The sequence below is a fragment of the Podarcis filfolensis genome (genome assembly GCF_964270895.1).
Source record: "Podarcis filfolensis genome assembly, chromosome: 13".
Classification (NCBI taxonomy): Eukaryota; Metazoa; Chordata; class Lepidosauria; order Squamata; family Lacertidae; genus Podarcis; species Podarcis filfolensis.
In genome coordinates, this window is record NC_139615.1 from 35,684,315 (window position 1) to 35,709,764 (window position 25,450).

The following is a 25,450-nucleotide window of genomic DNA, read 5'->3' on the forward strand; positions in this document are numbered from 1 at the left end:
GGAGCTGTAGTTTGTAGTTTGACACACCACACCAACACCAACACACACACACCAAAGCTCCATGCTGCTTGCTTTTAGGAAAATATTATTTGGGGAGATTCAGTCACAGATATCTCCCAATGTAATGTCAGGTTTGCGGGGGGGACGACAAATTGGATTTCTAGTAAGAAATCAATCTTCAGATAATAATCATTATTTTCAGGCCCCTGTCTGAGGCTTTGCCTCTCCAGCTTTTATCCTGAGTTAGACTGTGTTTTAAATTTCATTTAGGCTGCGGGAATGGCTCTCTGCTCATGTTCAGAGGCTTTGCAGTGATTAACACCTGGAGCCTGAGGTTCCAAGGCTTGAGATGCAGCTAAGATTCTTAAGGCAGTTTTTTAAAACTTCTGAAAGAGCACATTCCACCGGACATGTAAGACCCATCAAAGTCTGGCTGATTCCAAGAGACAGGAAGGGAAAGACTCAGTGTGGTGAGATGCCCTGGGTTCAAATCCTCCCTCAGCTATGAAGCTCACTAGTGACCTTGGGCCAGTCACCTTCTCCAAGCTGAACCTACCTCACAGGGTTGTTGTGAGGGTCACCATGGGGAAGGGGAGAACAACGCAGACCACTTCAATTTTATTGGAGGAAATAATTTTTTTTAAAAAAAGAGAGTGGGTTTGTATTTATTTTCTTAGCGTGCATTTTATACGGTCTCTACTTTCCACAGGACTGTGGGGGAAATAGAAGCTTAACGTGTTATTGAGCAGAGGAAATGGCCACTTCCTGCCTTGTCAGAATCATACCACCACAAAACCGTGACAAGCTGTTTAATTCCACAAAGAACATGCAGAAAACAAACCAGGTTTATGGTTTTGAAAAAGGTTTTCTGCATGGTCACCTTCCAGATTCCAGGATATTTTTTTAAGAAATAATATTGTATCGTTGGCTTCTTGTTCACCAAGTAAGCAGCAATTGTTGCCTTGGTCCCAAAGGGTACCAAATAGCCAGGAAGGTTTTTTTATATTTATTTTAAACCCACCTATGTATATGGGAGCGTGGCCAACCGGGGGACGGATTTGACCTAGGCCTCAAATTTAGACAATATGTTTTTAAGCGTGCTCTCATGTTTAGAGCTGCACATTTAAGTAAATAAGAGATACGTATTAGTAAGAGACTTTTTTTTTGTCAACTGATACAGATTTTGTCATTTTTGAAGCATTTGAAATGTCCATCAATATTAAAAAGAAAACAGTTCTGCTGCCTCAAGGTTAGACTGAGCCAAACATGTCCCAACAGACCAATAATTAGTGCATATGCACAGAAAAAGCATGAGGGGGAAGGGGTTTTTTTTGTTTTTAAGAAACAATTCAGATTTTTGGTTTTGTCTTTCATATTTTTTTTATTTTTTATGACTGCTTGGGGGCCTCAAAAGCAGGAAGCGACCCAGGCATTTCTGAATTTCTGAGTAAACCACAGTGTATTGTTATAGTTAATTTATTTAGTATTGCTTTTCAGTTCACAGGGCCTCCTACTCTGGACGTGGGTGGTGCTGTGGTCTAAACCACTGAGCCTTTTGGGCTTGCTGATCAGAAGGTTGGTGGTTTGAATTCCCGTGACGAGGTGAGCTCCCATTGCTCTGTCCTAGCTCCTGCCAACCTAGCAGTTTGAAAGCACACCATTGCAAGTAGATAAATAGGTACTGCTGCGGCGGGAAGGTAAACGGCGTTTCTGTGCGCTCTGGTTTCCGTCACAGTGTCCCGTTGCGCCAGCAGCAGTTTAGTCCTGCTGGCCACATGACCGGGAAAGCTGTCTGTGGACAAACGCTGGCTCCCTCGGCCTGAAAGCGAGATGAGCACCGCAGCCCCATAGTCCCCTTTTACTGGACTTAACCATCCAGGGGTGCTTTACCTTTTCACCTTTAGTGTAGGGAGATGTCAGTTGCCAGATGTCTCCCTGTGGCACTTTAACGCACACATTACCATGGGCAGGACTTCTGCACTGTAGCGGGTTGGGCTAGATGACCCTCGGGTTCCCTTCCAACTCTACAATTCTACGATTCCATTATTCTATGCCTCTAGTCAGCTTTCATATCGAAACCAAATATGAGTCTTGCGGCAACTTAAAGTCATGGTTTGCCCAGACCATGGAAAAATTAATAATTACAATTTGGATTACAATTAATTTATTTTAGTTTATTATTTTTAATTGGATTGTGATTCGGATATGTTGATTGGCTGTTTTTATTGGAAAATCAATAAAAATGATTTTTAAAAAGGTCATGGTTTGCCAGTGTTTCTCCTACTGAAATCAGGTTCCATTAGCCAATATAAGTCCAGCCAAATCTTGGTATAACAGCAATTGCTTACTTTTTCGGGGTGGGGTTTGTACAGCTGGGGAGGGAACAGTTGTAGCATTTGTGTGGTGCCTATGACAGTTTCTCCGATTTGCCAATGTGCCCTAAAAGGCCGATAACCTCCCGCTTAAAACCCCAAAAGCCAGAAGGATCATGAGCAAATAATTGTGAAGGTCAACAATACCAGCACTTTGGATTGTGCCAGGAAACACACAATGTTCAACACTGGTAAGTGTGCAGCTCAGTGCAGCTCACTCTTAGCCAATGCACTTTGCACAAGTTGAAATATTTAGGGAGTCTTCAATGTGCTGCAGGAGCAGCATGAATAATTTTATACTACACACAACACAAACACACTTTTAAAAAAATGTACCGGCATTTTCTTCAGCCAAATAAAAGCAAAGAGAGGGTCCCAGATTAGCTTACCAGCGTCAGTGATAAAACACCCCCTGGCCTAAGGCTTAGAATCTAAAAGGCACAGCAGAAAAGGAAAAGTGATTGGGAGGGATGAGGGGAGAGGAAAAACCCAATGCGATAAAAAGCCAATACAATGTGCACGCCCCTCCACCCGCTTTAAATACCAGACTTATTCCTTTGATGGGAAGGGTAAGACATTCCGGGGGTCTCCTTCTGTTCCAATAATTTTGTAGCACTAAAGACAGCAGGGGAGCCAACCTGAATAAAATATTTGGGTGGGGATAAGCCCCGCCTCACATAATCGATCACACACGCTATTTGAATGCCAATGTCCATCAACTTGGGGGGAGGGACCCGGGCATAGCTGTCAACTGTTCCCTTTTTTAAAGGGAAATTCCCTTATTCCGAATAGGATTCCTCGCAAGAAAAGGGAAAAGTTGACAGCTATGGAACCGGGTCCCTCAACTATTTTGTGGTTGTTGTTTAGTCGTTTAGTCCTGTCCAACTCTTCGTGACCCCCTGGACCAGAGCACGCCAGGCACTCCTGTCTTCCACTGCCTCCCACAGTTTGGTCAAACTCATGCTGGTAGCTTTGAGAACACTATCCAGCCATCTTGTCCTCTGTCGTCCCCTTCTCCTTGTGCCCTCAATCTTTCCCAACATCAGGGTCTTTTCCAGGGAGTCTTCTCTTCTCATGAGGTGGCCAAAGTATTGGAGCCTCAGCTTCAGGATCTGCCCCTCCAGTGAGCACTCAGGGCTGATTTATTTCAGAATGGATAGGTTTGATCTTCTTGCAATCCATGGGACTCTCAAGAGTCTCCTCCAGCACCATAATTCAAAAGCATCAATTCTTCGGCGATCAAAGAAAAGGAGGGGACATTTTATCATAGGTGGTGGGATTGTAAGGTAATTTTAAAAATTTGGGAAATGATATATAATGAATTGAAGAAAATGTTCCATTTAACATTTGTTAAAAAACGTGAAGCATTTTTATTAGGGTTTGTAGGGAAAGATCTGCCAAAAAAGCTGGAAAACATCTTCATGTATGCGACAACGGCCGCAAGAGTTTTAATAGCACAAGGATGGAAGATTGAAGAAACCCCAACTAAAGAATCATGGCAAGAAAAATTGATGGACTATGCAGAACTGGCAAATCTGTCATACAAGCTATGGGACAAGGATAACTGTGACTTTAAAGATGATGGGAACCCTTTACAAAGTATTTGAAGATGCAACAAAGCGAACTGGACTCCTTGGCTGGTTTTGAATAAACATTCACAAACTTTTTATTGATAATTATTACTTAAATAGTTTGAGGATCTATACAACTTTGTAACATGCAGAAAACAGCATTTTTAGAGAAATCAAGGACTGGAACTGAGGGAAGTGGGGGGTGGGGGGGGTTCTGTGGGGGGAGGGAGGGGGAGGGACGAAAAAAGGGGGAAAATATGGATGATATGTTTCTGGATAATATGTTTTGTTTTAATTTTGAATAAAAAAGTAATTAAAAAAATTCTTCGGCGATCAGCCTTCTTTATGGTCCAGCTTCCATACATCACTACTGGGAAAACCATAGCTTTAACTATACGGACCTTTGTTGGCAAGGTGGTGTCTCTGCTTTTTAAGATGCTGTCAACTATTTTATGGGGGGTGGAAAGACTCCTAGCAGTTGGTTCCTAGGACAGAGAGGGGGGGTTACAGGAGGCGAGCCCCGCGCTTTGCCCGGAGCAAAAGCACTTTGCACATGCTCTCCTCCCCCCCCCCCCGGAAAAGAACTTTGCCCTTCCTGTGCGCCGTTCCCCCCAGTATTTGCCGTTCTCACCCTCAGACAGCTGCCCTTGCCCGGGGTTCCCTCGCGCCGGAGGAGTTCCCCCACTTTGGAAAAAAGAAGAAGACAATCCCTCCAGAGAGGGAGGCGCGCAGGAGGAGGAGGAGGAGCCGGAGCGCGCCTCTCCCCTGGCCGCGTCACCGGCCGAGGCTATAAAGGGAGGCTGGCGACAGGGCTCGCTTAGGCGGCTGCGGGGCTCCGATATGGGGCAGCTCTTCGCGAAGCTGCTGAGCGTTTTCGGAAGCCGCGGTAGGAACCCCCCGCGCCTTCCCACGCTTTCTCGTCGCCCCTGCGCCTTGCCTCGTCCCCCCTCCTCCTCCCTTCTTCTCCTCCCGTCCCCTGTTTTCCTCTCTTTCCTTGCAAACTTTGCATCCATCCTCCTTCCTCCACCTCTTCTTTTTATTGACTTTCCTTTGTGTGGTTCGCTTTTTCTCCTTCCCTGGCGGCTTTCCCACCCCCCTTGCTTCCATTCCTCCTTTTCTTTTGCTCTCCTCTTTTGGTTTCTTCCTAGGCTGCCTTCGTTTCTCTTGAGTTGCTCCTCTCTGTTTTGTTGCTTCTCTCCCCCTCTCGCCAGTTTCGCCTTCATCTCTCTCTCCCCCCCCCCCTCGTCTTCTCTCCGCGTTTGTTTTGTTTTGGTGTCCTTTCTTCAGTCACTTTCTCTCCCCTCGTCGTCCCCTTTCATGGAATTTAAGGCCATCTGGGAGGGTGAAATGGAGGGGAGGGGGAGACGAGCCCTGACCTTTTCAACACACCAGAAGGAGGGCTGCTTGGGCTGCTGTGGAAAGAATGGCTTTTGCTGCGAGTTGGGTGCAAAGAGAGTTGGCACGGTGGCCTCGTTTGCACTGCACATTTAAAGCACTATGATGCCACTGGATTCCCCCAAAGAATTATGGGAGCTGTAGGAAATTTCAGGACCATTTGAACAAATATGGTAATATTAAAAAATTAGAAATTGCTTGAAAGAAACAAATAGGCCTAGGATTAAACTAAGTTATAATTAAATAAATGGGATTTAGAATATTAAGAAATGTGAATAAGACGGACTATAATTGGAAGTTGTTTTAGTTTAATAATGATATTGGAAAGCTGTTACTTTCAACTACAAGGAAACTCAGAAGGGAGGGACTGGAGGAAGTCGACCAAGATGTTTAAAAGGTTGGATTTGTAAAGAATTAAGTTTGTTGTTATTGTTTATCTGTTTATTGTTCCTTCTTTGTGTGTGTGTGTGTGTGGTGCCTGAATTGTGTTATCGGTGGAAAGAGATTGCCATGTTATGAAGTGGAAGGTGGCAGAATGACACTTGTGTGGGCATCTTCCGTCCAACGATCTACTTGAGATTCCTGCATTTCAGGGGGTTAGACTAGATGGCCCCTGAGGTCCCCTCCAACTCTACAGGGTGACTGATCCTGAAAGCTTGGAGGGACGTTGCTGTTGATCATCTATAATGCAGCGTTTTCTCTGAAGCAGTTAGCATCTTTCATGTTTCCTTGTGGGCTGCGGTGTACAGAGTCAGCTGACGTATGCATAACTCAATATGTGCCTGGCACGATTGCTAGGTTAAATAACTTCTGTCTGGTGAGGGCAAAAAAACAGTGACTGGATTTGTGTTATTAAGAGGGCAGGCTGGGGTATGTGTGAAGTGTCTGGTGTGTGTGTGTGTGTCTTAGATGCAGAGGAGGAGAAAGTCTGTTGGGGAACAGATGGGATAAGGGAGCGAGCAAAGGCTGCCTTTGACAGCCGCGTTTAAATGTGAAGTTATTGGGAGGAGGAAAACCTGTAGCTCTTGTACCTCTCAGTGCATTTTCCATTTGAATCCAGACGGACAATAGAGCAAGTGGATCTAGACCAGGCATGTCCAAAGTTTGTTTCAGGGGCCTAATCTGGCCCTCTGGTTGGTTTAATCCAGCCCCTGTGACAGTTTATAGTTTATTTCTTGAGGTAAAATCCTAAAAAAAACCTCAACAATTTCAATCCTAAAAAAAGGTTAACAACTTTGGTCGGCCCTCACGGCCCTTCACTTCATCAAATCTGGCCCTCTTTGAAAAAAGTTTGGACACCACTGATCTAGACAAATCCATTTCCTTGGGGAAGCCACCACCCTCCTCCTGGTGACTACAGGAAACTGTGGAAGGTTCAGAGGTTTTCTTTTTTGTGTGAGGGGGACGGCACAGACCCTCTTGTTGTCTGTGTTTGGTACAGCTCGCTTGCTCAGGCAGGTGTTTGGTGGCAAGAGGATTTTCCATCCTTTGTTCAGACCATCTTTCATGTTGGTGAGGCCCTTTTGTCTGACAATGAAAAAACTGCTTCTGCTCAGAGCCTTTTAAGACCTTGGGGGGTGGGAAGTGATAAAGACCTCTTTGTGAGAGATTCGTGTCTTGCACACCACTTGCATGCTGGCAAGTTTTGCATTTCCGCTTCTAAATACACGTTTATACGCAGAGGTTCCTTCACGCTCCTGTAGAAACACTTGTGATCGCATGTGTTAGTAGGAGAATATTTTCCTGTGAATATTTTCACAAAGCAGGCACAAACCTGCATGTAAGATGCACGCATACTTGCAAATGTGTGCAGGCAGACCTCATTCAAAGTGCTACAAACTGGTGTGTGTGCATGTATTGAACACACAGCTGTCCTGAGCCAGAGAATGCAGCCTTTTTCCAACCTGGAGTCCTGCAGAATTACAGCTCCCAGCAGCCTCCACTAACAAAGCCATGTTATGGCTGATGGAGGTCGTAGTCCCAAGCCCCAGGTTGAAGGAGGCTGTCAGTGTTCGAAATTAGCCAGGTGTGTTTTGCACCTGACACCTCCACCATCTGGAGGTGCATGCCTGGGGATCATTGGATCGGGACTGTTTTTACCCACTGACACCACATCCTGTAGAATTCTGTCCGTTATATTTTATCTGCACGATCGGAATGAATTTCTGGAACCAAAATGCTTTTTCTGTGCAGCCTGAGCAGGAGCAGTCGCCATTAATAATAGCCAAATATACGTATATGTGGGCTGTTTCTGGATCAAGCGACTTTTCTTCTTTGAAGATCTCAGAGCTGTTAACCTAGCTCCAGGTTGTCATCTGAACTAGCCAGATGTTTAACTGAGAATCAATCACAGCCAGTTCATCATTTGGAAAATAAAACATTGGAGCCACCTTGCCCCAAAATGGCAACTATACATTCTCTTGCCCTGCTCCTCACCCTCCCTGGGTGCTCTTCCTTAGCTAGATGTGTCTTTGAAGTGTGATGATGCCTCTTGCTTGCAATGGATGGAGAGATTTGTTTGTTGAAAGCTCTGGCTTCTGCGCAGCTGGAATTTAGCCTACTGTAGGCAAGAGTCTCATCCATTGCTGTACAGTTGTACCTTGGAAGTTGAACAGAATCCGTTCCGGAAGTCCGTTCGACTTCCAAAACGTTCAGAAACCAAAGCGCAGCTTCCGATAGATAGATGATAGATAGATAGATAGATAGATAGATAGATAGATCGATCAGCTAAACCTCAAGGAATCTGCATTCTGGGATCTGAGAGGACCTAGTGGGGATTCAGCTGAAATCAACAAAGTGCTTTCTCTTGGGAGGACTTCCCCACCCTACACTTGTTTTAGAAGTCCGTCATTCTCTCTCCCTTTTGGTTTAATGTAGGTCAGGGATGGGTAACCTTTGGCCATCCTGCTGTTCCTGGGCTCCAGCCCCCATCACCCCTAGCCAGCATGGCCCAAGGGATTATGGGTACTGTTGTTCAGCATCACTGTGAACGCCACAGGCTACATCCCTGATGTAGGCGTCACTGTGTTAGCTTGTGTTGCAGTGACAACAACAAAGATTACAGTTGTACCTTGGAAGTCGAATGTTTGGGAACCAAGGTGCAGCTTCTTGCAGCCAATCAGAAGCCACAGCGGACATTTGGGTTCCAAAGAATGTTCGCAAACCAGAACACTCACTTCCGGGGTTGCGGCGTTCGGGAGCCAAAACGTCCCAAGTACCAAGGCATTTGGGATCCAAGCTATGACTGTACCTAGTTTGCACCTGGCCCCTGGGAGGCTCTGCACGAGCACATGTGGCCCTTGGCTGAAAAAGTTTCATTAATTCCAATTTTTGGTTTGTGTGTGTGTGTGCATACATGCCTCATGTGTTATTTCTGACGTTTGAGACCATGCAGTTAATTCTTCACTTCTTCACTTTTAATTTGTAAACCGCCTTTCTATACAAGGCGATTTATAAGCTGAAGAAACAACAAAATACACAGCAAAGACCACACACCTCATAACAATCTGAGCCAATGCAAACAAGTTATAATAAAATCATAACTTTAAAATAAACTACATGTGTATATCAAATAAAGCAATATCCATCATCCATTAGAATATAATAAAGCAAACAGTAAAATTAAGTTTCAGCAAATAATAATTGAACAGTTGCAACAAAGAATTACTAAGCTACACTTAATTAAAGTAACAGCAAGTCGTAATGCATAAAATACCACAGAACATAACAAAACCACTAATGGAGTCTGTTATGTGAGGCCAGTCTTGGGCTATGTCTCTGGAGAAAACCAATTCTTCCATTGTGTTGATTCTTTACCTTGCAGTAGAATTTCCTTCCTTCTCCAGAAAGCAATTTAACTGTTTATCTGATGGAGCCACCAAACACTTTCTTAATAGGTAGGGAGCTGATATTTTAAAACATGGCTCTTGGCCAAAAACAACAAAAAAGCCTTTCTTGTTACCTAATCTGGCCATATATGGAATTTTTACCCTAGCCGTATGTGGGAGAGGGGGAGAGACAGCTTATCATCTACAACTTGCAGCGTAAAACAAACTTTTCCTGAAATGTTCATGAACTAAAACACTTGTCGGGTGGGGAGTTGTTCACTGGAGTCTTGGCTTTTAACCTCGGCCATAACCAGGTACAACCTGTTCGTTTTGTGTCCCGATTTCTTCTGTGTACTCTGCTGCAAAGTTGGTTTCTAAAGTGCCCAAGGGATGGAACGGAGGAAAGTGAAATTCCGTTCGTACCTGATTTTTTTGCTGATAGGAATAGAAAGAAGCATAAAGGCCATATGCAGCTTGTGCCAAACTTTTCCCTTGCTCCAGGCATCCTTTGGACTTCACAATTGTGTGCTCTGATGCCTTTGCTACACTGGCTGGGGGGTTGCAGGAAATGCAACATTTGCTTCCAAGTCTTTGCTTTGTTGTAGCTTAAGTTCAAATTGTGATTCCTCTTTGAGCTCTCTAAGGTTCTTGGTAATGCAAGGGGCAAGTACAGTGATACCTTGGTTCTCAAATGCCTTGGTACTCAAACAACTTGGAACTCAAAACTGCAAACCTGGAAGTAAGTGTTCCGGTTTGCGAACTTTTTTCGTAAGCTGAACATGCTCTGTTTTGAGTGTTACGCTTCCGATTTGAGTGCCACACTTCCATTTTAGAGTGTTATGTTGAGGTCTGTCTGTTTTTGCTTTTTATTTTGCGTTTTGGTTTTTGAGGCTCTTTATGTTTTGTTTTTGTGACTGTGTGGAACCCAATTCAGCTACTGATTGATTGATTGATTGATTGAGTGTCTGCAGTACATTGTTTATTGCTTTTGTTTTATGGATCAATGGTCTCGTTAGATAGTAAAATTCATGTTAAATTGCTGTTTTAGGGGTTGTTTTCAAAAGTCTGGAACAGATTAATCCGTTTTGCATTACTTTCTATGGGAAAGTGCGCCTTGGTTTTGGAACGCCTTGGTTTTGGAATGGACTTCCAGAACAGATTGAGTTTGAGAACCAAGGTACCACTGTAATGAAAAAAGGGAGCGACAAAGTAAGTGCACACACTGCAGTCCATGTGTTGGTTTGCTTGGCTCCTAATACTAAGTCATGGTTTGTTTTTGAAACCAAACAAACCATGGCTTAATTACCCCAAATTTGGATCCCGCCCCCCAGCTCTTCTTACCTTATTCCTTTGTAGTTTGGTGAAAAGTTTGGTGGGGTGGTCGTAGAAACCATGGTTATGGAAGGCGACTGGGGTCACACACATAATGCCACAGTTAAAACAATCAAGGTTCATAACCCAACAACAAACCATGGCTTCAGATCATGGTTTTCATAGAATTGTAGAGTTGGAAGGGATGACAGGGGTCCTTTGTTGGCAGTAAAGACACCACACTTAAAGAGGCTGGACGGGATTCACACAACACTAAGCTAAGGTTTAGTAAACCATAGCTTGGTGTTATGTGCAATAACAAAAGATTGCTTGGTCGGTGTGGATGCCACAGCTTTGGAAATATAGAAACAGAGCTGGACCCATCCTTGAGAGAGACCCCCTGGTGGACCCACTCATACATCAGTGCGAGTTTCTCCAGTGTTGGTGCTCCTCCGATCTGTGCCAAACAGTTGCTATTTGAGTTTGATTCATTGTTAGTAATTTGTAATGACAGCTCCCCGGCGGGAGGGCGGGGTGTTGTGTGAGGATGCAAGGCTGGGTTGATGGGGCCCTGGCAGTTGCACAAGGATGTCTAGAGAGGAACACATTGGCATGGGGAAAAGCTGAGTTTGGGATGCTCCAGGACATATTATGCCTGTTGTTTGTTGTCTTCCAGTTAAACTATTCATGTATAGCCATTGTTTCAGCTGCAAAAGGTTATGCATGTATGACAACCAAGCGTCTTCGCATAAGAAACTTTCTGTTCCTGTTTATAAGAATGCTGAATTGCTCTTTGTCGCTCAAACTTGGGCAGCATGGTGGTAGTCTTCTTGTGCACAGGGGAATATGCTAGCTAGAGGATGATAGGTTTCTGTTTTACTGCCATTGCTGCCAAGGAGAGTTTGGGTCTTGCAGTTTCCTTTCCTAACTCTTCCTTTTTCAGTTTGCTGCTTTGAAAGTGTGCAGAAAAAGGGGCACTTTGCACTCCAAGCAAGGTTAGGAAACACATCTCTCTCTCTCTCTCTCTCTCTCTCTCTCTCTCTCTCTCTCTCTCTCTCTCTCACACACACACACACACACACACACACACCCTACACACACACGCCACAAACAATATTAGCACATGCACATTTATGGCATAGATGCAAATCTAGAAAGAATTACTGTAACCTAAATAGAAATTCAGTCTATTGTGCCAGAACAGGGAAGATTTTGATCAGGAGAACCCAACATCGCTGCTCGGTCTACTCTCTAGCTGCTAACTATTGATGATTGGCAGGTTCAGCCCCCCTCCCTCCCCCTTTCTGCCTTCTTGGGGTGATTGACATTTCAACTGGACTTAGATAGGCAACCCTTCAAACGAAATATACCAGAGGATGAGGAAGTAAAACTCATGGTCACCTGAGAGAGGTGAGCTCCTTGGAAGAGTTTGAGAAAAGTCACGTTCACCTAGTAGTCAAAAGTCGAAACCTGATTGGGATGACTGACTCAGACTGGTAGAACTTTCAGAATAGCTGTGAATAAGCATGTTTGGTACATGTGTGGAGTCTAAATTTGGTAAAAAGAGCAAAGTGTTACTGAAGTGGCCCATGACATTTCTGAGGAGTGGGGCACCCCTGGAAATCTCTTAATCAACTACAGTAGTACCTCAGGTTCGTTCCGGAGGTCCGTACTTAACCTGAAATTGTTCTTAACCTGAAGCACCACTTTAGCTAATGGGGCCTCCTGCTGCCGCTGCGCCACCGCTGCACGATTTCTGTTCTCATCCTGAAGCAAAGTTCTTAACCTGAAGCACTATTTCTGGATTAGCGGAGTCTGTAACCTGAAGCATATGTAACCTGAAGCGTATGTAACCCGAGGTACCACTGTACAGGTGTTGTTGTTGTTGTTGTTTAAGGTTGTGCATGCAAATGATTCTAGGGTGAAGGTAAAAGTACCCCTGACCGCTAGGTCCAGCCGCGGACGACTCTGGGGTTGCGCTCTCTGTAGGCTGAGGAAGCTGGCATTTGTCCACAGACAGCTTCTGGGTCATGTGGCCAGCATGACTAAGCCGCTTCTGGTGAACCAGAGCAGTGCACGGAAACGCTGTTTACCTTCCTGCCGGAGCGGTACCTATTTATCTACTTGCACTTTGATGTGCTTTCGAACTGCTAGGTTGGCAGGAGCAGGGACCAAGCAACGGGAGCTCACCCCGTCACGGGGATTCGAACCGCTGACCTTCTGATCAGCAAGCCCTAGGCTCTGTGGTTTAGACCACAGCGCTACCCACTGAGTCCATAAAAACAGTATAAGGCTGTGCTCCCCCCCCCCAGCCATGATTTCATTGGTGATATTGGGCAAAAAGCTACCCTTCAACTTTACTTTTTCTCTAACTCCCCGATCACAGTTCAGTGTATGGACCAGTTAAATAAATCTCAAACTGTATTTTCCTTAGAAACTTGTTTATCAAAATCTTGAACATCTGTTGTGTTTTATTCCCCTCCAGAGCATAAAGTAATAATTATTGGCTTGGACAATGCTGGGAAAACCACCATCCTCTACCAGTTGTGAGTACCTCCCTCACACATTGAATTTTTATTTATGTTCAACTTACTGGTTAGATATGAGGGATTCTGTGAAGCATGCACACCATACATTTAATGCAACCACACAAAGAATCCTGGGAACTGTAGTTTAAGGCTGCTGGGAATAATAGCTTTGTGAAGAGTAAACTCCAATTTTTGGGGGGCGTTTGCTTTAAATGTGCTTTAGATGTATGGTGCATACACAGGTTGCATTGGAACTTGGTGCAAGACTGAGCCTGTTTCAAATGTCAGGGCTAACCTGTGCCTCACACATGGGGAGAGTCATACAGGAGGAGCAGTCATGTTTGCACATTGCAAAAAGCCACTCTTATCTTGATGCAATGCCTGCTGAGCAGTTGCTCCCACTTTTCTTCTCACGAGATGGGGAGTAACAAACCAGGACGCCTTTGCTTCCTGTTATGTCTGAACCAGGACTCATGGTTTGTTCGGCTTCCTGATAGCAGCCAACAACTGACTAATAATCGTTGCTTGATAAGGAGAAGACAATTACTGATTTGGACATAACAGGAAGCCAAGGCTTCCTGGTTAGTTTCTCTTGTTCACACCCAGTAGAAGTGACCAGGCAGTGTACACTTGCATGTTGCTTGTTCACAATATTGTGTGACGCGCAGATATGGGCCTTTTGTACCTAAATGGTGCAGTTTAATTCACTGTGGGTAGCACTTAGTATGGGATCTAAGAGGACCTAACAGGGATTCAGCTGAAATCAACAAAGTTCTTTCTGTCGGGAAGACTTCCCCATCCTACACTTGTTTTAGAAGTCCGTCATTCTCTCTTCCATTTGGTTTAATGTAGGTCAGGGATTGGTAACCTCTGGCCATCCAGTGGTTCCTGGGCTCCAGCCCCCATTACCCCTAGCCAGCATGGCCCTAGGGATTATGGGTACTGTTGTTCAGCATCACTGTGAACGCCGCAGGCCCTTCATCCCTGATGTAGGCGTCACTGTTGATTTTTCCATTCCACCTTAAGGAACAGGCATGAGATTGTTGCATGTCACATGTCTGTTTACATTCCAGCACAGTATGCTGGGAACTTCCGTTTGTGTATAGCTTATGCTTTTGCTGTTCTCTCCAAGACGACATGAGAGAGAGACGATATGTTCTTCCTGGGCTCCAGCCCCCATCACTCCTAGCCAGCATGTGGCCCACATGTAGCCCTCAGGCCTTGGGTTGAACACTGTGATGTGGAATGTTATTCCCAGGGAGATTCTTCTGGCACCTTCATTATACTGTATACCTCTAGGAGCCAGGCAAAAGCATTCCTCTTTAACCAGGCTGTAATGGCTTTAGGGGTTGCTTGTGCGTAAGTTACCGCCGCTCTGGGCTAGGTTGGCTGGTTAAACCGTTTCTCGCTGGACAGCCATCCACTCCGTGGCTGTTCAGTCGCTGGCAGAATCCGTCAGTGGGCGTTTCTTAAACCTCTTCCAGCAAAGAAGCTCTTTGACGCCAAGTCGCCGCCTACTTTCCCTGCGCGGAAGTCTTCTGCGCAGGGTGGGTGTGGGCAGCGGAGGACCTGTGCTCTCCTCGCTGGTCTCCTGCGAAGAGTCCTGGAGCCCCCTCTCTGCTTCCCCCATCGGCCCCCCTCTATCCCTGGTGTTGCGCTGATTTTCTTCCCCAGCCGGAGACCTGCCTCTCTCCCTGCTTGGCCCCTCTCCAGCATCGCTGTGGAGCCTTGCCTCCTCCGCTAGTTCCGATGGCAGTTCCCTGACACAGGCCTTTGGCTGATTGACATCCAATGCGCTTTAAAAAATGTGTTTGGGAGGGGCAAATTCTTGAGTTTTTTTAAAAAAATGTGTTTTGTATTTTTATATTGTGATTTTATCTTGTGAACCACCCTGAGACCTGCAGGTATAGGGCGGTATACAAATTCTAACAACCACAACAACCTTTTCCCATTGGCCTTTGTGTATTGCACAAAGCTGTGTATTGCACAGCTTCCCAATGCCAAGGCAGGGTTATTGTTGCCGGAAATCAGCCTTACCCTCCAGTCTGGACCCTTCCAAATGTTGGTGGCCTCCCGTCAGCTTCACCCACCATGGCCAATCGCCAGGGAAGATGGGAGTTGTAGTCTAGCCACTTCCATAGAGACTCGGGTTGAGGAATCCTGTGTCACAAGCCTTCCCAGCATCTCCAAGGTGTTGTAGATTGTTAATCGGAGCCAGGGGAGGAAGGCCAACGTGTCTCATAAGCCCAGCTCATTTTTGCAGGTTGGAGGGTGGCGAGGTAGCTGTTGAGGGCTCAGGCGGCTTACTTCTCTGATCTCCTTCCAGCCTAATGAACGAGGTCGTGCACACATCTCCTACGATTGGCAGCAACGTGGAGGAAATCGTCCTGCGCAAGACACACTTCCTGATGTGGGACATTGGTGGGCAGGAAACCTTGAGGTCTACTTGGCACACCTACTATTCCAACACAGAGGTGAGCTGCATGGGCTCAGCCAAATAACGCGAAAGTAAATTAGGGGGTTGGGACGCGGGTGGCGCTGTGGTCTAAACCACAGAACCTAGGGCTTGCCGATCAGAAGGTTGGTGGTTCAAATCCCCACGACGGGGTGAGCTCCCGTTGTTCGGTCCCAGCTCCTGCCAACCTAGCAGTTTGAAAGCACGAAGTGCAAGTAGATAAATAGGTACTGCTCTGGCGGGAAGGCAAATGGTGTTTCTGTGCGCTGCTCTGGTTCTCCAGAAGCGGCTTAGTCATGCTGGCCACACGATCCAGAAGCTGTCTGCGGACAAACGCTGGCTCGCTCCCTTGGCCTATAGAGTGAGATGAACGCGCAACCCCAGAGTCGTCCGCGGCTGGACCTAATGGTCAGGGGTACCTTTACCTAAATTAGGGAGTTAGACTAAACATTAGAAGAATTTCCTAATGGCACAAGCTGCTTGACCTTGGAAGATGCTCTGCCTTATTAGCAGAGGCTAGGTGGCCAGCTTTTATCAGGCATGCTGTCGCAGAAGTGGATTTTCTGGACTGGCAGTGGGCTGGACTTAGATGACCTTTTAGGCACTTCCCAGTTCTGATTCCATGAAAAGAAATATTGCAGTGTAGAGAAGATCCAGAATGAGTGACCCTCTGCCCTAGAAGACATCACATCTCCCTGTCAAACTACCTACCTAGATGCAAGCATGATCCTCTCAACTCATTCACCTTCTGCAAAGCAACCTGTTCCATCCAGATTGGGGTGAGATTAGCAGAGGGTTAGGTGTTTTACAGAAAAAGGTGCCTGTAAAGAAATGCAGATTATTTGAGCCATGTGCAGTTAGAAGAAGACTCCAAGTGCCCTTCTAGGGTCACTGGCCAATTAGACCTGGGCGGCAATTCCTTCCCAATATAAACTAGGGCTCCAGGTTCCCTGCCTTTGAAACAGTGACTAAGACTGAGCTACGGATCATGTTTCGACTATGAGCTCACTAAGTTGCCTTAGGCAAGTTGTGCTGCACTCAGTCTCCTGAGCTCCCACTCGCAACCTGAAGTGCTGCTGTCCGTTCACAGCCTCCTGGCCTGCTGTTGTGAGATCTAGGTGTTAGTGGCTGCTTAACAGTTCTGGTTGGAGAAGAGCCATAACTCAGTGAAGGACATGTTTTGCATGTGGAAGATCTCAGGTTTGGTATACCAGGTAGAGCTGAGACAGATGATACCCCTGCCTGTCAATTACAGTGGTACCTCAGGTTACAGACGCTTCAGGTTACAGATGCTTCAGGTTACAGACTCCGCTAACCCAGAAATAGTACCTCGGGTTAAGAACTTTGCTTCAGGATGAGAACAGAAATCGAGCGGCAGCGGTGTGACGGCAGCAGGAGGCCCCATTAGCTAAAGTGGTGCTTCAGGTAAAGAACAGTTTCAGGTTAAGAACGGACCTCTGGAACGAATTAAGTACTTAACCAGAGGAGCCACTGTACCTGATGTCACAGTGACATCAGGTGACCTGTTTTCCTTCACCTGCATAGTTACAAAAGCACACCAGCTGATGGACTTTCAGCAGGCAGCTTGCTTCACACCTGACATCATCTCTAGGGCTAGTGGGTATGGCTTGGCCAAAACTTCCGTTTAGGCCAAATGAGGTGGCTCGGCTTGAGTTTCTCCCCAACTTGCTGCAGACAACACTGGGCTGGAAGGACCAATTTCTGACCTAGTGCAAGTTTGGAAGGCTGGTGTCATGAACTTAGTTCATTGTGTTCCGCACTGCCTGTCCTGGAAATTGTCTCACGTTGCAATGCAGTTGGTGGCCAGTTCAGGACATCGTGACTCACCTGCTATCTGATGAACAGAAGTATCTGTCCCCTCAACTTGCGCTGTTTGAAGTTCCAGCGTAGAAAATGCACACAGTAATTGTGAACCCAAGTGTCAGTGGTTTGCAGAGGCAACGCGTTAATTTGAGCAAGCTGAAATTTAAAAAAGAGTAAACCCCCAGAAGTTCCAAGGTGGATTATAACTTTGATCTGATTTTAAGGGAAGATGATATTTACTTGTGCTGTATGCTTGCGTATATTATTGTACAGTCATACCTCGTGTTGCGTTTGCTTCAGGTCGAGCATTTTCAGATTGCGTCCCGCGGTGACCCGGAAGTACCGGAAAGGGTTACTTCCGGATTTTGCTGCTCGCGCATGCACAGACGCTCAAAATGACATCACATACATGCGCAGAAGTGGCAAATCGCGATCCGCGCACACGCGGGTTGCGTTCTGTTCATGTTCTGAATGGGGCTCCAGAACGGATCCCATTCGCAACCAGAGGTACCACTGTGGGTGCAAGCGTTAAATAGCTATTGACTCGGTATACGGTAGATTCCTCTGGCGAAAAACCGTAGCTCAGTCATTGTGCAATGCTCTGCATGAATAAAGCCTCATAGTCCCTCTCTGGCATCTTCAGGTAGAGAGGGGAAAAGACAGACCCTTCCTGAACCCCCAGAGGGTCACACGCAGGCTGTATAAATAATACCAACCCAGATGGACTCACAGTCTGACTCGGTCAAAGGCAGTTTTCCTTGTTCCTCTAATGGTATTCACAGTTGTCTCAAACCCAAATAGCCGTGTTCTGTCTACTATTTTATCCCTCTTGGCATATTTACATTGCAAAATACCTTCCCTAACCCGTGCTTAGCTAGGCTTTGCGAGCCTTTCTTCCCAGGTCGTTGGGAATGAGGCTAAAATAATATTTTGTTGGGAGGAACGAGACTTGAGCTCTGTCTGCGTCACACGCAGCTCTCCGTCTGCTCTGGCAGAACAAAGCCAGGCTGAGACACGTCCGTTTGACTGCCAAGAGGACATTCTTGACATTTCTAGAAGCAGAATGTTCCCGCCCCCTTCGTTTCCCCCAACCACCGTCTATGTGTTTTCTCAGTTTTTGCCCAGGCACCAAATCAACAAAGGAAGACAATCTACTCACCCAAAATAAACCTACCCCTTTTAAAAACAGTTTTCACACCAATTATGTATCGCTTATGGGAGAAGTTGAGAAAACTCGATGGCCCTGTATATTCTTTCTCTCCCTACCCCTCCGACAAAAATTTAATTCGGTACTCAAATACCTTGGCATGTATAAATTGAGCAGTTTTTGTTTCTGTGTGTGTATGTTGCATAAATTTGATGCTGTTTATGGCAAGCGACCGGGAAGCGCCGTAGCTCAGGGGTAAAACATTTGCTTTGCATCTAGAACAGGGTTTCCCAAACTTATGTTTCCAGCTGTTTTTCAGCTATAGCTCCCATCATCCCTCGGTACCAGGACCAGTGGTCAGGAGTGATGGGAATGGTAGTCCAAAAACAGCTGGAGACCCAAGTCTGGGAAACCCTAATGTGGAAGGTTTTAGGTTCAATTCCCCACATCTCCAAGTTGTGTTGGGAAAAGACTCCTATCTGAACCCCCATCCCAAGAGCCGCTGCCAACCTGTGTAGACATGGCTACATGGACCCAGTGTTCTGACTTTGTATAGGGCAGATTCCAATGTTTCTAAGCGGCAGAGCCAGGAGCTATACAGAGCCTATAACCAAATTCCTGCTCAGCCATGACCTCTGCCATCCACTCCTTGGCTTTTTTGAGGTTTTGCCCAACTTTACTTTATGTTATTTTTTCTTCTTCTTTTCCCCTCTTGTTCCATAAAATTTTATTTTTTCATAATGCAGTACAGTGGTACCTCTGGATACGAATGGGATCCGTTCCAGAGCCCCTTTGCATCCAGAAGCGAACGCAACCCGCAACTGCGTGTCTGCACTTGCGTGGGTCGCGATTCGCCGCTTCCATGCATGCGCGTGACGTCATTTTGACCGTCTGTGCATGCGCAAGTTACTTCCGGGTCGCCGCGGAGCGCAACCCGAAAGTGCTCAACCTGAAGCACATTCAACCTGAGGTATGACTGTACAATAAAAAAAACCCCAAACAAATCCAAATGAAAACAAAAACTGGAGGTGCAAGGTCTTCTGCTACCACAAGGGGGCTCTCTCCAGCCCGCCCACCCCCCAATTGGCCCAGGAGGGGTTTGGAGGAGCCCCCAGAACATTGTGCAGAAGAGGAGATTGCCTCATTTTTTTTACATGCCATTTGAAAGACTAAAAAGCTGGACTTAGGAGAACTTCAGGAGAGGGAGGTCTTTCCACAGAAGTGGAGCCTTGTGGGGTGGGGGGTGGGGAGAGCTTCCCGACAGGGATCGAACAACAGCACCCAGCCTTCTTAGGTTTTAGGTTTCAGCCCTGTAGCTTTGGATTCTGTTGCCGAGATGAGCTCATAGCTTTTGGTGCTTTCTGCTTCCTTTGTAGTTTGTCATTCTGGTGATCGATAGCACAGACCGCGAGAGGCTGACAGTGAGTAAAGAGGAACTGTACAAGATGCTTGCTCATGAGGTGAGTCTGCCTTGCCACACAGCATATAGAGGGACGGTGAGGCTGTTTTGCAAGCTGTATATTAACCGTGAGCCAATGATGCTTGATGACAACCAAAATTGAGGGTTCCCATATTTCAAAAAGCGAAAATCAGGACAATTTGTTGAGCTTTTTTTGCGGGGGGCAAAGTTGTTGAGCTATCTATCTATCATCTATCTATCTATCTATCTGTCTATCTATCTATCTATCTATCATCTATCTATATCTATCTATCTTCTTTCTTTCTTTCTTTCTTTCTTTCTTTCTTTCTTTCTTTCTTTCTTTCTTTCTTTTTCTCTCTCTCGATTTGGCAAGAGAGAGAGAAAGAGAGAGGAGTTTGTGAGCTATTTTTAATTATACAGTGGTACCTCGGGTTACATACGGTTCAGGTTACAGACTCCGCTAACCCAGAAATAGTACCTCGGGTTAAGAACTTTGCTTCAGGATGAGAACAGAAATCGTGCTCCGGCGGCGCAGCGGCAGCAGGAGGCGCCATTAGCTAAAGTGGTGCTTCAGGTTAAGAACAGTTTCAGGTTAAGAAAGGACCTCCGGAACGAATTAAGTACTTAACCCGAGGTACCATTGTATTCGCCAAAATCTACACTACCAACATGGGCTGCCATACGTCCAGATTTTCCCAGACACTTCAGCGATTTCCACCCAGACACTGCTTCCGACTGTAGTATTCCGGCCATGTCCGGGAAATTCTGGACATAGGGCAACTCCACCAAAGTTGCTGGACTAATGCTGCCTAAAGGCCTGACTTGCACGTGGCGATTGAGATGGCAGAGGTCTGTGGTGGTCCAAACGGACTGTTTTATTTCAGACTGGGCGAGGGTCTCATTTTCAAATGTTCTGCTCTGGAACAATCACCCCACAAGTAGAAAGCTAGCTTAGCAGGCAGCAGGTTGTGCAAGAGCCTTCCTCCCTGGTGTGTCTTTGCAGGGAGTCTTCACATGGCAAGCAGCGGCCTTCTCCCCATGCAAATAAAGATTCGTTCATTCATTCCCCACCCTGGAATAACACATTCCATTCTACCATCTCATTCTGCTGCCTGTGTGTGTAGACCAGGCTTGACAGTTGAGCACAAATTGCCTCAGGGAAGAGGCCAAATATTCATTAAGGTGCTTGATGATGCATCTCCATCAGAAGTGAGCAACCTTTGGCCCTCCAGATGTTGCTAAATTTCAACTCCCCTAGCAATGACAAGGGATGATGGGAGTTGTAGTAGTTTAGCAACATCTGGTAGGCCAAAGGCTCCCCACACCTGAGGTGGCCAGGAAACACCTAGTTATTTTAAACAAGTCCAAGTCTTAGGAGCAGATCAGTTGTATTGAAGGATCTTCTTGGTATACTCTCAGAACCTTTTCCTATCATCTTTGAGAAATCCTGAAAAACGGATAAGATGCCACAGGACTGGAGGCAGACAGTGTTCCAATCTTCAAAAATGGAGGAAAGGAACATCTGGAAAACTACAGGCCAGTCAGGCTGACTTTTGACACCAGGAAAAAGATATTAGAACTGATGTTCAAGCAAGTTAAATTGTAAGCATTTTAATAACAATGCAGTGATTAGGTGCTCACATGAATTTGTAAAGACTGAATCCCATCAAATTAATTTTATTCCTTTTTTTTAATTGGTTTACTAGGCTAGTGGATTGTGAGAATGTTGTGGAAGTAATTTATCTTGATTTCAGCAAAGCACTTGACAAAGGGCCCACCACATATATTGGTTAGCGAACTGGCTAGATAATAATCTCAGGTAAATTCAAGGCAAATTGGTTAGATAATAATCTCTTCAGGTAAATTGGCTAGATAATAATCTCCTCAGGTAAAGTCACAGCAAATTGGTTGGATAATAATCTCCTCAGGTAAATTCACAACTGGTATGAGCAGCCTAAAATCACCCAGTGAGCTCCATGGCTGAGTGGGGATTTTAATCCTGGTTCGACACCCTAAGCGCTACACAAGCTGGTCAGACAAATAATTCAAATGCTGCAGGTACACAGAGTTCAAATGTGTATCTTGCACAAGTTATCTTCTGGTGTCCTAAGATGGACCTACATTTGGTTACTACAAATATTAATTAGGCTGTCTAAGAAGCTTTTTTTAATGGCGTGACTCCCATATCTTTAAGCTGTTAGTTTTATGAGTCAGTCCTATGCTTTTGGGTGGGCAGTAGTGTGGGTCAGAGCTGGACGTAAAGGGGGAATTTTCTCCTTCCTCTCCCCAGGACCTGCGTAATGCAGCTGTGTTGATTTATGCCAACAAGCAGGATGTCAAAAATTCCATGTCTACCTCTGAAATCTCAAACTTTCTTACCTTGAGCTCTATCAAAGACCACCCGTGGCATATTCAGGGATGCTGTGCACTCACAGGAGAGGGGTGAGTACCACCCATTTAGGCCTGTTTCGTAATCTCTGGTTTGAAATGGGCTTGTTTTAAACTATCAAAAAAATATGATTAGCCACAGTTTGTCAGGTCTGGATGAAATGACAAGGTGTAGCTAATTGCAACAACACTAGAGGGAGGGAGGGAGGAATGTGTGATCCAAGGGCTCATGGTAGTTTGTTCCTGTCACAGTAAAACAAAATAAACGAAGCACCTTCCTACATCCGAGATCTGGTGCTTTTTGGTGTTTTCTAGTGCTAAAACCCTTAATTTGTCCATTAAAATTGTTTTAATTGTCCAAAACCAGCTGTTTAAAAAACAACAACACACACACACACACACACACACACACACACACACACAAGTATTTATATATAAAAGAAACTGCAAGTTACAATTGCCATCTTAAATATTGTGAGATATATGTTGCTTTTCCATGGTTTTTTAAAAATAATTTTAAGCTTTTATTAATGCTTTGCAGGTCTAAAGACCTCAGTTCATAACTTAGCCATTTTAAAAGGATGTTTTTAAGCAACTGCCTGTAGAACAATAGGATGCATAGACTTTGACAAGGTTTGCAAATTTAGCAGAGCTCGTGTTAACCATGTTTTTATTTCAATAAACCTTTGCTACTTCACCAATTTTGCCCAGAATTTAGTTTAAAGGATCCTGGGACTTTAAGTCTTAGGCACCAGTGTTTTTATCTCTTACAAATCTGCATCCAGATTGTGGGGCAAAGGAGACATAAAGGGTGGGACAGAAGGAGGAATTCTATACAAAGTCTTGTTTTTTTCTTACGAACATAAATTCGTTTACTGTAATCAGTGAAAACTCATATAACTGATCGGAGGTTTCTCTAATCTGGTGACTGCCCTAATATTTTTCTAATTGAAAAATATTGTCCATTCCGTCCCCCACTTTAGCCAACTATTGTTATTTCTGATAATGTGGCTTCACCATTTTTGACTCGGGGGTCATCTTCAGTTCTGCTTGTCATTGGCCTAGAAAGTAAGAATCCGAGAGGTTTTCCGCTTTTTCCGTGCTTTCTATAGTTTGCCACTGAATTGGAGCAAATGCCAGTCTGCAGAAAAACGGATTGATGTTTGGTAAACAGCACGTTTCCCCGAAGGAAAGTAGGAGAGCAGGTTGGGTGAGTCCTCAGTCTGGGTTTAGGATGGAGATATGATGAGAAGAACAAATTAGGAGGAAGACAAGGCACTTGTCCCTTGGCAGACAGCAGTGATAATATGGGTTGGTTACTAGGAGCTGTGCTTTGTGATTTCCCCATCGCTAACTCTTTCTCTCTACTCCCTGCAGCCTTCCAGCTGGTTTAGAATGGATGATTTCTAAAGTTGCAGCCAAGTGACGTCAGCCAAAGCTGCTTTTGGGAAGAGGAAAAACAAACTTCTCCATGTATTTATTTCCATTTGGGTTTTTTTTACAAACACTCAGGACTTACTGGACCTTGACACTTCCCTCCCCCACTTTTCTTCCCAAAGCCAACAGAACTTGATTTTATACATTTCTTAGAACATGGACCATTATAGAAAGCGATTGTGAATTGTGCCTGCAGAGATGGGGGAGGGGAGCTGCTTCTTGGACCGACTTTGCCTTACGAAAAGGGATCATTCTTCACAGCACGGCGGAAGGGAGAAAACTTAAAGGCTTTACTCAAGCACACCTTTTCAAAATGTCAGCCTTGTTTGGGGCGGGAAAAGGTTATGAAAGAGCTAAGCATCAAAAAAGCAAATAGTGCCTTCAGCCTTCCTGAAAAAGAAGCATGCCTTGCTTTTATGATTGTGGGATCAACACAAACCGTATGCCTTGACCTTTCGCTCTGGGCTCTGACATACCTGGGCTGGGCTTCCCACATTGAGAAGATGCGGAGGAGACTTCTGGAGCTGATTCTTTGTGTTCCCAAAGGGTTGTTCCCATTTCACTGTGGATAAGTAGATGACAGAACAATCTGGGCACTGAGTTGCTCTTTGGTGCTTCTCTTCCAATCCGTTTTTGCTAGAGTCCTGACCTCCTTCCTTTTGCATGCGAACCTGGCTTGCCGAGATTGAGAAAGAGCTATCTCAGCCGCATCTTCGGAGGGGGATTTCTCTTGACGTGCCAAGGCAAGTCTGGGACATGAAATCTGTAGGAAGCCGTGGTGTACACAGAAAGCAGTTCCAGTAAGAGTGGCAGAATTTTTGTGTGGGGGGAAAAAGGTCAACCACTACCATCGTAAGCTAAGCAAGGAAGAAAAACTTGCTAAGTTGGCATGACAAGCTTATTTTTAAACCTTTGTGCAAACACCAGGAGAGTTTGGAGGAATGGGGAACAAGAGTTCACATGTGACTGAGCCCCATCACTGCCCGGTCCTGCTGCAAGCCACGGAGGTTGGGGCCAGACTAGACATGGCTGGTGGTACCCAATGTTACTCCTACTCCTACTCAGAGGAGACCTATTGAAACGAATGCACATAATTTGCTTAGGTTCGTCATTTCAACGGGACTGCTCCGTGGAATTTCGTCGGCCACAACCCCCTGGCGACTGTACGCCTTGTAAACAATTGTTTTCGTTTGCAATTAATATGCAGTTTTTGTGAATGTGCTTTACACATGTAGCAGAATGAGGCAGTACAGCAAACGGGACCATTTGGACTGCAGATGAGGGGGTATTCAAAAGTGGCATCCCTCGTGTTTTTTAAAAAAATCCTTTTCCCGCCCCCCCCAAAGAAAACTCACATATGAGAGAGAATATTCTGGCACAGCCCTTTTGCCTGCTAAGCCAGTTTTCCATTTGTGTAGTGTTTTACAACTATAATACATTCAGAAGTGTGATTTCAGGATGCAGTCTCGAAAGGTGCAGGCAACTCAACTGTGTGACCAGCACATGCTGCTGCATGTGTAGGCCAAGACATAGAAACTAACATGTAGTGCCTCGGTTTCTCCAGCGTGGTAAATGGCTTTGGAGGCTGTACAATATGCTTTATAAAGGTACAGGAATTATGTAGTCTGTAACTGGAAAGTTCTGCTGTGTTTTAACAGAGAAAGATTTCCCGCTCTCACTTTTTAAGTGTTCTCCCATTGTGGGTTTTTAAAAAAATATTTCCAGACATGATCTCTTTGGAGGGTTTTTTTTAATTAAAACATTTCTTTATTAAA

General features: G+C 45.3%; 1 protein-coding gene across 1 annotated transcript; it reads left to right on the top strand.

Annotated features, from left to right (window-relative positions):
* The first annotated feature begins 4,720 nt into the window (after positions 1-4,720).
* ARL5C (ARF like GTPase 5C) lies at positions 4,721-25,450 on the top strand. The gene is made up of 6 exons (XM_083583681.1): positions 4,721-4,829; positions 12,962-13,022; positions 15,331-15,478; positions 19,807-19,890; positions 22,141-22,292; positions 23,616-25,450. The coding sequence occupies exons 1-6, from the start codon at positions 4,784-4,786 to the stop codon at positions 23,662-23,664; spliced, it is 540 nt and encodes a 179-aa protein (XP_083439807.1). The 5' UTR covers positions 4,721-4,783; the 3' UTR covers positions 23,665-25,450.

Coding starts and splice junctions, on each gene's coding strand:
- ARL5C (XM_083583681.1), top strand. CDS start 4,784: ATGGGGCAGCTCTTCGCGAAGCTGCTGAGCGTTTTCGGAAGCCGCG. Junction 4,830..12,961: donor GAGCGTTTTCGGAAGCCGCG/GTAGGAACCCCC, acceptor ATTCCCCTCCAG/AGCATAAAGTAATAATTATT. Junction 13,023..15,330: donor ACCACCATCCTCTACCAGTT/GTGAGTACCTCC, acceptor ATCTCCTTCCAG/CCTAATGAACGAGGTCGTGC.